Source organism: Mus caroli, unplaced genomic scaffold (assembly GCF_978045245.1).
Source record: "Mus caroli unplaced genomic scaffold, Mus_caroli_1 scaffold_12, whole genome shotgun sequence".
Lineage (NCBI taxonomy): Eukaryota > Metazoa > Chordata > Mammalia > Rodentia > Muridae > Mus > Mus caroli.
In genome coordinates this window covers 14,782,508-14,795,114 of record NW_028227267.1, presented here as the reverse complement: position 1 = coordinate 14,795,114, position 12,607 = coordinate 14,782,508, and the positions used below count along the sequence as shown (strand labels likewise).

At 42.2% G+C, this 12,607-nt stretch overlaps 1 protein-coding gene across 8 annotated transcripts in view; it reads right to left on the bottom strand.

Annotated features, from left to right (window-relative positions):
- Kat6b (lysine acetyltransferase 6B) overlaps positions 1 to 12,607 on the bottom strand; it is a 174,027-nt gene that overhangs the window by 32,311 nt on the left and 129,109 nt on the right. For all 8 annotated transcript variants that reach the window (XM_085828410.1, XM_085828408.1, XM_085828413.1 and 5 more), the window contains 5 exons: positions 12,028 to 12,149; positions 10,004 to 10,119; positions 7,549 to 7,690; positions 4,333 to 4,494; positions 1,222 to 1,315 (listed from right to left, as the gene is read on the bottom strand). In XM_085828410.1, coding sequence (XP_085684536.1) covers positions 1,222 to 1,315; positions 4,333 to 4,494; positions 7,549 to 7,690; positions 10,004 to 10,119; positions 12,028 to 12,149 — 636 coding nt within the window. The remainder of the gene's footprint in view (positions 1 to 1,221; positions 1,316 to 4,332; positions 4,495 to 7,548; positions 7,691 to 10,003; positions 10,120 to 12,027; positions 12,150 to 12,607) is intronic.

Below are 12,607 nucleotides of genomic sequence, written 5' to 3'. Positions count from 1 at the left end.
AAGGGGGGGATGAGGGAGGGATGAGAGAGGGCAGGAGAGGAGCAATCAGTGCATTAGGTACACGTATGAAAGGCTCAGAGAACAATGATTTAAAACATGGAAAAATAAAGAAGAAAAAGACGCTGATTACAGCGAGGACTTGTAAAGGAACGACAGTGAGCTAGTGCATAGCCCTCCTTGGATAATTAGTCTCCTGGATAACTAGGCCCAAACAGTAAGACTAGGAAAATAAATTAATAATTGGAAACACTATCTGAAGGTATAAAAATAATCAACCCAAAATCCTTTTTAATTTTATATTTTTGTCAGGATATTATACAAAGTCAGTCTAAAATTTATTTTATCTGCAGACTTCAACATTTCAGAATGTAATGATACAGACTTACAGAGTCAACATACTTGCTTATGGACCCTCACAGCATACCTACATGGAAGGCCTTGTATTTCCTGTACATATATTCAAATTTCCTTTATCCAGCTAACAACCTACGAATTCACGTGCACTAAGTGACAGACTGTCATATAGCTAGAGACTACTATCATCACAGGGAAATGGGCTCACAGGTTACTATCTCTAGATAACTGGAATCAACTCTCTAAATGCAGCTTGAGCCTTAGTATAAAATAAGCAAGAAGAAAAAGACAGCGGTTAAGAAAGAAGCACAGCCACTGCAGTATTGCAAGCATCCAGCTTTAACCAGAGAGGCTCAGGAGGTACAAGTGCATACAAAGCCTGCAGTTCCTGAGAAAGCTCCTGTTACCAACAGCTTCTGCAACAGCAAGAGGGAAAGTGACTAGAGCCTCCTCAGGTGAACAGGCTCTCCTTACCCCTGCTCTCCTCTGCTCCACAAAGACTATTGGGCAAAATCTGAAAAAGCTAAAACTCCTTGTAACTAACAACCGCTTGTGCTTATCACCAATAATTACCTAACGGTATAGTGAGCACAGCGCCACACAACTCTACCAGCTCATTCCAGTTAATGGCTTTCTGAGGCAAGGACACTGTGGTGAGATCTAGTCTCATTTTCCCTGAGTGTAAGTGGGTGTCAGGGAAACTGTCATGTGAGGAAGATCTTCTAACTCAGGTGGTTATAAACAGAAGACCCACTATGTACGATTACAAAAACAAAACAGCACAGCAGGTTAAATAAAGCTTTATGCGGTACAGTTTCCTGAAACAGCCGGCAGCTACTATGGAAGGAAGTAATGTATTTCACTTACTGAAATCAATGAGAAAGCGTCCAAATCCTTGCCTTTGGTGCTGGGGCATGATCATTATGCAGGACACATTATACTTCTGCTGGCAGAGCTTTTCCTATGGGAAAAAAGAAGCATAGTAAGTATGTCAGAGCTCTGCTGCAGTGGGCGAGTCCCAGTACCTGCCACCGCCCTTGTAAAACTATCCGCTAAGGTCAAACAGTGGCTTGGGTCAGGACCAATCAGAGTAATCCTACCATGCTGATCAAACTATCAAGTAAGTAACAACAAGGCACCCTTTCTGGCCATGCTTCTCAGATGTATCTGCATTCTACAAAGTTAGGAGCATAAAATTCGAATAGGAAATCTAGGAAATGTGTGCAGGGTGAAAGAGCCCCCACAGTAGGGAATGACGCACTCCTTGCTCACACAACTGCAGAGAGGGAGAAAACACCACTCAGTCCACCCAGTGGAGTAAGCTGGGCTTTGGCGGGCAGCCCTACTACATGATAATCTACAACTCTACAATGGTAAGTTGGCCTCTGCCTCTGAGTAAATCCCCCAGTGGCACTGGAATGGCAGACATGTGAGTGGACACACAAACAAATGTGTCTCCTGTGAATCAGAAGGCCAAGTAGAAATAATTAAAGGCCAGAGAAATAATTAAAGTCTGCATTTCAAACCAGGAAAATCAAACAACAAAAAAAGACACCAAGAAACCCCAAAGCCTCTGAGCAACAGTGAGACGGAAATCCTATCAACAGGCTAAAGCCAGGAGGGGGTCTGAGTAGAGCTCTGATAGCTCTAAGAACTAAGGGTTCACAATCACAATATCAAATTCAGAGTACACAGACACCACCAAAACCTACACAGAGAAGATCTGGAAAAGGCTTCTGAGGCCGTGAGTGCTGTGGCCAAATATAAACCACAAATGAGGCTGCTCACAAATAGAACCACATCACAAGATTACTTCAGAACACTCAGATCTTTAACGAACCAGTTTCAAAGACCACAGGAAACAACTGTGGAAAAAAGTCTAAAGGGCAGAAATGCAAGAAGATGAGCCCTACTTTTGTGTACTTGTAGCTGTCTGTGGCATCTCTAAGCCTCCAGAAGTAACAACGAGACTCTGTTATCTCTAGGAGATAAATTGCCCATCCCTGGATGTGCATGCCAATAGTAAAGGCTCAAATAATTAATTTTACTGTGCAAAGTAAGATAAATGGGTCACTCTATCTAAAAAGAGATGTACTCTGGGCAAAGAGGATTTATATCCTTGATGCCAGCCCTTTCTCTGCCCAGAACTGTTCTCAGCCCTAAGAGTTCACTGAAATATAATCCAACAGCAATCCGCCTCCTTTTCTTAATAGATGTTCCTGGGCTGAAGACCGAGCCCAGTAAGTAAAGTGCCTGCTGTGCCGGTGTGAGCCTCCAGGAGCACGAGGCTTAAAGCCACATGGAACAGAAGGGTGGTGCACCCTTCTAATCCCAGCACTCGGGAGGCAGAGGCAGAGAGAGGCAGAGAGAGGCAGAGAGAGGCAGAGAGAGGCAGAGGCAGAGGCAGAGGCAGAGGCAGAGGCAGAGGCAGAGGCAGAGGCAGAGGCAGAGGCAGAGGCAGAGGCAGAGGCAGGCATTTATTGGTAAATTCTAGGCCAGCCTGGTCTACAAAGAGAGTTCCAGTAAAGCTAGGGCTGTTGCACAGAGAAACACTGTCTGGAGTGGGTGGGGAGTGGATGTTTTAATCTCAGCATTCAGGAGGCAGAAGACAGGTGGATCTCTGAATTCTAGCATAGCCAGAGCTAAATAGTGTGATTCTGTTCAAAAACAAAACAAAGAACCGAGAGAGAGAGAGAGAGAGAGAGAGAGAGAGAGAGAGAGAGAGAGAGAGTGAGTCAGTCAAAATAGCTGCACACTTATACTCCCAGGGATGAGACAGGAGGACCTCTGGATGGTGCATGGGTCTGGAGGGAGGGAACATTGAGGGATATATAATGGGACAGTCTGGCCATGCCGTCTTGGCTGACCAAAAACTGGTGATCCCCTTGTCTTAGCCCTCTGAGTATTTATATTAGCGGCATATGCCAACACACCGGGAAGATAGTCTAGCTTCTCATTTCCTGTGAAAACAGCACTTCTATGGAGTGTTTCATCATGAACATTAAAGAAAAGCAGATCCAGTAAAGTCACTCATCTGCTGCGCGTCTGGGTAATTACCATCTCTGTTTATGTAACCATTCTTGGGTGCATACCCAAGGAAAGTTCAACACCTGGCAAACACATTCCAAACCAGCTCTCTTTCAAGGTGCATGACTTAGCAATAGCAGTTTCTGAGCAGTTTCTTCTGGAGAAGAGCTCTGAACCAGTGAAAAGACGAGTCACTGCGCCTTAGTATGCAAGTTCTTCCCCATGCTGATTGCTAGAGACAGGTAGATTTCCTGTAGGCAAGACTCCCTTAGAACTTAAAAACCACAGCACAGATCAGGAGAGGCAGCGGTGGAAAACCAGCCATCAACTGCCAGTGGTGTTTTTGTTTTTGTTTTAATTCCACTTATTCCTTGGTATGTGTGTGGGGTAGGAGGCGCAGGGCAGGGTAGGGGTGCACGTGGACAACTTCTGGGAGTCAGTTCTCTCCTACCGAGCAGGTCCTGGACGTTTCTCAGGAGCCATCTCAGCAGCCCGCACCAATGCTCTATCTAACACTGGATGCTGCTGAGCACGAGGGTAGGAAATGAGCAGAGAGGCTGAGGTCTTAAGTGCTCCACCACAGAAGCTTCATGTGCCAGCACTTAAAAGAAGAAAGAAGCTCAACATTTGGAAATCAAAGCTGCGAGGCAGTCTACAAGGCGGTAATGAAATGTCACATGGTCACTGTCAGCACGGCACAGGGTTCTTGGGGTCCTTTACACACTTCCTAGGCACCTTTTGTTGTTGTTTGTTTCTTGTCTTTGTCCTTTCAAACGAGCTTTAAACAAAAAGCTGAGGTTTTCAGAAACATGAGCCACTTACTCAAATTATTGTCATAAAAAAACAAAAACAAAAGAAAACAAAACAAAAAAAAACCCTGTTCAAAGACCTGAGCTCCACTAAAAACATTTGCAAGCAAGCGAGAGAAGGCCATGCTGGCTCGTGGTTTACCTTGGAGAAGTATCCAACCAGATGACAGCCTTTTTCATCATTTTTTGTAAGGACATAAAAAAGGAATGGCTCAACATCATAATACAATGTTTTGTGGTCCAGGAAGAGCTTGGCTAACAAGCAAAGGTTTTGGCAATAAATTTTACTCATATTCCCATCAACCTGGAAAAAGAGAAACAGACAACATTATTTAACATAAAAGTATCAATCAGAATATAAACTTGCTTCTTCTGTATATCATTTTAAAAAGTATATAATTTTATTTCTAAATCCTACACTCTAAGATTAAAATACTCCATTAAACAAAGAAAGTGTTAACCAGGGAACAGCTGTTACTTGCAGAGTCAGAATCCCATCTTTCCTCTTGTTAAGGTAAATTCAAGACAGCTAACGTCTCCTCCTTAAGCTCGTTCAAGAAACAGCAACGTTAGCAAAGTCACTTTCACTTGCAATTTATTATGAGTTAAAATTTATCAGGCATGACCTCTTACTTTTAAATTGGAGCCAAGTAAATCTGAAAATTAAAGAAACAAAAATTTCATCATGCATGTCAAACTTTTGTTATTTTCAAAAGGACTTCAAATAAAAATAATATAAATGAACTGCCTGAGTTATTCTGATTCTTCAAAAGTGTGGATTAAACAGCAGAGGCATCCATTTTAGTTTTATCCCAAGTATCATTTTAATATAACTGGAGAAGATACAATCTCTGTGTTGGGAATAATTACAGAGAGAGTCAGGTGAATTTAAACCTACAGTAAGTATAATGATTATAGTCTACTTCTCTTCAAAATAAAAGACTCAAGCTGGGACACCAAGGCCTCCACAGGAGCTAAGGTACAGACACCAATGTCTTTGATCAAATGTAGTGACTTGCTGAAACAGAGAGCCAAACAGACCCCGAACTCTTCTTAGGGGAGTCAGGTTTTGCTAACCCGAGCTCTTTAACAATGAACTTGACCATTCCCAGGTCTCCTGTGGACCATACCGGTTCTTATACTGCACAAATTATTTTTAGATTTCATATAACTATTATTCTTGGACAGAGCCTTAGTCCCACACATAGCAACATAATCAAATACTGGCAACTGGCACTGAGGATACAATTCTCTCTTTAATTAAAGGAAGTTTTGATGTATTTGGAAGTATGGTCCTTTTGGAAACAGTGCTGTACACAAGAAATAATGGCGATGTACATCTGTGCATCAGAAACAGAAATGAAAACACTGAAACAATCTCTGATCAATCAGAAAAGATAAGAAAAGAGACAGGTACAGAAGAGACTCACACAACCGAAATCACAGATACAGTTTACTTCTTTCGAAGTCACAGAAAAGATCTAAAAGTTTCCTTTCCAAAGCTGATACCTTCAATCAAGATGCTAGAATAGGGCCTTAGGGTTTCCTCCGCACCCTCAGTGTAGGAATGAACTACACTCCTGGGCGACTTTCATCTTTGTGCTTTCAAACACATGTCTAACAAGACCGATTATCCTGCCCAGATGACTTCCTGATAGATTAGAGCGTCCACACACAGCCTTACTCATGATGATTTATTCAATAATTACTTAAGGCAAACAATGTGTTTTGCTGTCTGGGAAAAGATGAACAGTCGTTTCAATTTTCATTTGGTTGGAGGAAAAGCATCCAAGGCATGAGGAAAGGATCAAACAGTAAAGCTGGCACAAGGCAAAGGCTCCCTGAGACCAACTCTCTCCCTTGCCTTCTTGGGGCTGCTGGGGTGGCAGCCCGACAGCACATCAAGTGGGGTAACCTGTACTTGGTATCCTTCACACCAGGGGTACTCACTAGGAGCTGGTCCCCACCTCCCACCCTCTTTCTGCTCAGATATGTGGCTGTTGACCAGAGGCACTTTTGGTTGTCACGAATGGACAGGTAGCACCAGCAGCAGCAGCCAGGAGGTAGACGGCAGGATGCTGCTAAACACCTTAAAATGTACACTACAGTTCCTATGCAATATATTATTCAGCTTGAAATGCCAGTAGTACTCAGGCTGAGCCGCCTGTGCTTGGCCTTTAATAAGAAGTAATAGCGCAGCCTCACAAAGAATTCCACTTGCCCTTCAAGCTCACTAGAAAGAGCAGGAAGGTGCTTAAAAAACACCACAGCAGTAGGTACCTGACCAGTCTAGAGAGGGAAAACCCCTGTCTGAGAAGCCTCTTAGACACACGAGAAACTGATGACCTTCCCGTTATTACAATGGAGAGACACTGGAGGCCAGAGAAAAAGGCAACTGTGCAGCAGAATGATACACAGGAATGTGGGCACCTGGAAAGACAAACTCTAAAGGACACTGCTTTTCAGAAAAAGAAGACATCATGTCTGCTGTAGAAGGAAGGCTTGATCTGAGACCCTGAAGAGTAAACAACACACCAGGATGGTAACAAAGAGGACAATACAGCAAAGCACAGACATGTGCAGCTACAGTGAGGAGGATTAATGCCGAGAACGGACAGTGACCCTGTGAACAGACAGGACCACCAAAGGAGAGCCCGGAGTCCTCAGCATAGAACTGATCAGCTAAGCCAGATCCCGAGCCTGGCAGCAGAAGCCTGGCTAGCAATGAAAACAAAGCAAAGACTTTCTGCTACTACGTCTGCTCTGAAAACACAAAATATCTTCAAGAAACCTACAATGAGACCCAGGAACACAAGGGCTTCCTGTGAATAGCAAGGTTCTCTAGGGTAGCTGTCCACAGAGACAGGGGAAGAGTCCCAACATCTGCTGGGATCTCGCCCAGAGGATTTATCCACCCTGGCAAGAACTGGACAGAAGCACAGGTGTTTGTGTGCTAAGCAGATACGTACAGCTGCTCAATTCCCTGGAAGAGGGAGTACCTGCCAGACACTGGCTGGAGCTGCTAAACAAAGCTAATTCCTCCTGCCAAAGAACGTGGAATTTACAAAGCGCCAAGGAGACCACTAATTCACTGGTGCATACTGTGCTGTAGAAAGGGGTTTTAAAAAGCCCAAAAAAGTTGATGTGATGAAGTAAGAATTCTTCATCAGTCTAAATGGTTGCTTGATGTAGTTAGATAAATATTCCAAACCATGGAGCTATCTTAAAGAGCAGTGTGAATTCCAATGCTAAGATTGAATACACGCTGTGCTATCTATACGCAAACCATCCAAGCACACAGTCAACAGTTAGGAATATTAGGGTTCAAAAAGACCACGTTTTGTTTACACGTGCTTACCTCGAATACTGAAAGGTCTTTCCTTCGGTAAATCTCATTTGCTGGAGGATGAAACCATCCACACTTCTTTGAGTGTCTTAGCAAAATATTTTTACTCTTCATATATTTAAGACAGAATTCACACAGGTAAAGCTTTGGTAATCTGTCAAAGTTTAAAAATCAGAAAGTCTATCAGAGTGACTATACTGTTCAAGAGAGAAAAGCTAAACATTGTTCAATGTTTTCTAGACATAAAATGGCTATAAAATCTTTTGAAAACATTTTCAAACAGGGAAAAAGAAGCCAGGTATAGTGGCATATACCCTCGACCCCAACAGTCGGTATCAGAGGTGGGAGGGAAAGGTCTCTATGAGCTTTAGGCCAGCCTGGTCTACACATCTAATTCCAGACCAGCCAGAGCTACACAGTGAGAGCCTGTCTCACAAAACAAAACAAAACAAAACAAAACAAAACGGCAGGGGGCGGGGTGTGGAGAATCCAGTAATAAAGAAATATAAAGACCTTAAAATATTTTAAATAAAGCTTATAATAATGTGTTCTTATTTTACTCTGTGACCAACCACCAGGGTTTTCAGGCATGGCGTCATCACCTGAAAAATCTAGAATTCAGAATGCTATTCTTTAGTGTAACCAAGTATATTTTTAAAAATTCAGACTTAATGCTGTATTTTTTTAATAGTTTTAATGCAGACTGCTGTACCTAGAGTAATAAAATATTACCTAGAGTAATATTTTATTTATAAGTGAATTTATTATCTTTAAAATGATATGGATATCTATGAGGCAGAGGTCCTAAAGGTGGCTTTTCTTTCTGCCTCTGGATGAGGAAGCTATATAATGTAATAGTCTAAAGTAGTGGACGCAAGTCCGACAGTCAAAAGATTACATTTGTTTTCTACCAATTCCACTGCTGCTTTAATTCTTAAATTAAAAAGTGTTTTGGGTTTTTGTCTGCAGTGTTATATTCTTAACTTGGTTATCTGCACTCAGTGCTACAGAATTACTAAGCGCATGCTCTTTAATCTTCAGAAAGTAACAGTACTGTTTACATAGCATCAACAAAGGGCTGAGGTATGCTAACACACATTTTATAGACAGCCACTTCAGTGAGCCATCCGGCCATTAAATCTTTCTAGACACTTTAAGCTAGATGCACATATTACACAGATGTGTAAACTATGCACACACACATACGTTTGTGTACATACATGGTATCAAGTGTTAGGTAATATGTTATTTGTGAGGTAGACACAGTCCTCACTCTCCTATTGACCTCATTTTCATTCATGAAATCTCAGCTAAGCTGGTCTTCCACTGAGACTTAGAATCTTCCTCCTCCTCCTCCTCCTCCTCTTCTTCTTCTTCTTCAACAAAACCATTTTTTGAGATGTAATCTCACTTTGTAGTTTTGGTTGGGAGGGTAAAGCCCCAAGATTCTACTAATACCATGTGACTTGATGTGGGCATCAGAAGAAAAGAAATGTTGGGTGGTATAGTTGGTTGCTAAGACACTCTAATCTTAGTTCAAGAAAAGCAGGAAACTGACAACAATTTCTGTTATTTTAAGAATGTTGGCTGTAAATGGCTTTAAGTGATTTGGGAAGGGTCTCTGAAAGTTACCTGCCACCTACTACTTCCTCCTACTTTTTCTATTTTGCTTAATTTCTGGGAGAAGAACCATGAAAAAACAAGGGGTGAGAAATTATTGATAAAACCTACATCCTTAACTACAAGAAAGCCAGTGTAGGGACTATATCAAGCACCTCTAAGCGATTGTTTTTTCTGATTTGTTCTATATAAAACCAGCAATTGTCCTACTAACCAAACAAAACCAGAATGGCCTCAAAAGTCAAAGAAAAGTTTATTTATTTCCGTTTTTTGTTTGTTTGTTTTTTTCTGGAGACAAGAGTTTTTTTGTGTAGTCCTGGCTGTTCTGGAACTAGATCTGTAGACCTGGCTAGCCTTGAACTCAGAGATCTGCCTGCCTCTGCCTCCTTGAGTGCTGGGATTAAAGGTGAGTGCCACTACCTCCTGGCTCAAAGAGAAATTTACAATACCCGTGGTTCTTAAGAGTTAAGGAATATCCACAAACAGTACAAACACACCACAAAAGTAAGCTGATGGCAAAGACTTCTGACTGACTACCAAAATTTATGTTTGTTTATTCACTCACTCACTATGTTTTGGAGACAAGTTCATGGCTATCAACAGAATATATACTGAAAAAATGGCCTTCAACCTCTGACCTTCCTGCCTCAACTCATGCATAGGTGCTCACACCATGCCCTGTTTGTTTTCCGTGGGGCGTGGTGATGGAAGCCAAGCATACTCAGCAAGCGCTCTCCCAGCTGAGCAGCATCCCTGAACCCAAGTGTACTTCTTCTCAAAGCATTTCACTCCTGCTGTAGAACAGAGCTCCCACACAGCCCACACAGCCGCCAGGCTCCGCCCCTACCTTGCATATTCCTGTGGGTAAGGCGAGGAGTACCAGGTTTGGATCTCGTATTTCCCGAACTCTATTACTGAGGGGTACCGACCACAGTCTTCCACTCCACTTTCACACTCTATTTTCTGATAAACAACAACAGCAACAAATCATGATAAAATACAAACTCCAAGAAAAGAGAGTATTTCATTTACATGGTTTCTTCTTTTTCATTTGAAGCTACCCAAACATGCCATTGATCTTAATTAATTTTTATATTGTTAAGACAGAAAACATTAAGCACCTTTGTACATAATTTGTATGCATGAAAATAATATCCAACAAACATGACAAATGGGTAATAAGTGTGTGATGCAAGTAAATCCCAAAGTCTATAGACCTGGGTATAACAACAAACTGCCATGCAACCGAGATGCAATTAGGAGATGGCACAGCTGCTGCTCCATCCCTTGCCGGTCCCTGCTCCGACAGGAAGCTGTATGCCAGCTCCTGCGAGTGATCACGTGTGACGTGGAGAAGCCCGGTTACTTCTCCTGCTGCATGAGATGAGGCTGTGCAGTCACTGCGGCGGCCTCAGTGTCTACCATACTGTCTGGCAGATCTGAAAGGACATACATCTTGAACACAACCACAACCCCTAGCTTTGGAGCTGGCAAGATGGCTTAGGTGAGGTGTTTGCTGCCAAGATGGATAACCTGGTCTCTAGAACCCAGATGAAAGAATTCCTGTAAACTGTCCTCTGACCTCCATGCCTGTACCAAGGCACTGGTATGCAGGCCCCATCTCCCCTGACAAAGAGATTAATGCAATTTAAAAAAATAAGCTTTGTTATGTTATAAAGGGCTTTAGGGTTGCATTATCATTCAAATAGTGACTATTGTCCCTTACTTTTCTGTAGGAATATCCTCACTCCATGCACATAGAAAAATGTTCAAGAGAGAAATCTGACATTTGCTATAGCTGCAGAACAAACACAAAGTGTCCGTCACGGGCAGAATAAGGAATGACAATCCATAATCCACACTAGTTCTTCAGCACAACTAGGTGCTGCTAAAAACAAAGCTAGAAACCCAGGCAGACAGGGTGACCAAAAGGGATAGAGGGGGATTGCTGGCCACAGGCCACTTCCTGTCTACTGATGGTAAGACAGTGTGATTATTTGTAAGCCTTTGAGACGCCTATAGCCTTACTTCTTCATGTCTGCTGACAGTAATCCAAGTGGACCTGACATGGTATGCGGAACCATTTAGAGAAATTACTAGACAGTAAAAATGAAGATGACTTCAATTGATTATAAAAGACAACAGTGCGCTCATCAATGCCAGAAAGCTAAAAATGGACACATTTTCATATGGCTGGCCATCTGCGTCAGGACCATTGGTAAACTGAGAAGGGACGTGCTTTTTGGTTATAATTTGAAATTGTTATTTTCCAAATGTGGACAAAAATTATTAGAAACCTTTTTAGAAGCTTTATCTTATTCTTTATTCTGTGTTTGAGAGAATGCATGCTTGTGTGGACCTCAGAGGACAACTTTTGGGAGCTGGCTCTCTCCACCACGCCTGTGGGGGTTTGAACTCGGCTGTCAGGTTTGCAAAGCAAATGCCTTTACCCACAAAGCCATCTTACTGCCATTACTACTATTTTTTTGGTTTTTCTCTATGTAGCCCTGGCTGTCCTGAAATTCAATCTGTAGACCAGGCTGGCCTTGAATTCAGATAGAGGCCTGTGCCTGTCTCTGGAATGTTGGGATTAAAGACGTGTGCCACCACAGCCAGTTAATTATTATTCTATAATTATTGTTCTATCTGTATAACTAGTACTGCTTTGGCCTGTTTTTGTGAGATCAGTCAAGTCTCCTATTTTGAAGAGATAATCTACATTTATTGCTATAGCTAAAAAACCAAAAACAAACAAACAAATAAACAAAAACCCGCATGAGCATTAAAGAGCCACAAAGGACTCTACAGCCTCACTGCAAAGGTTAGAAGTCCCACAAATCTCATTACTGCTGTGTTGGGTCTGGGCCTTACCTCCCACGACAGTTCCTGGGCCTGCTTAAAAACGTCCAGGTCCTCCTCAGTCACGAGCTCCTTGTTTCCCACCAGACTTACATCTGCACTTTCTTGTTTGATGCTTATTTTAATATCAGTATCTGTCATTTGAAACCAGCAGAAAGGGTGTTCAGTGATTTGAAGCATGGTGACCAGTGCACATTACCAACAACAGTACCAAATCAGCACAGTGGGCAATGGGATCTCTTTTTGCATTGAGTGGTATAAGCTTATATAGCTAACCCTGCTCACAGATCCAGCAGTAACTCTTTCCCTACTACATACATCACTGTCATCTTCCTATAACAAATACGAGGGAAAGTAGGAACAATACAAAGCAAAACACATTCTTCAACCAAGATAAGAAGTGACGTCTAGTTACAACATTACCATCATTAGTTTTGAGCTCACAAAATCTACCTATTTCTCCAAATGACATATTTTGGCTTTTTGTTGGATAAAGGGTAACAAATGTAATGGGCCAACTTGTTCACTGAACTTTTGAAATTGGTCTCCTTCCTAAGGTGAATGGGTAAACATGCAAACACACCCAAATTCA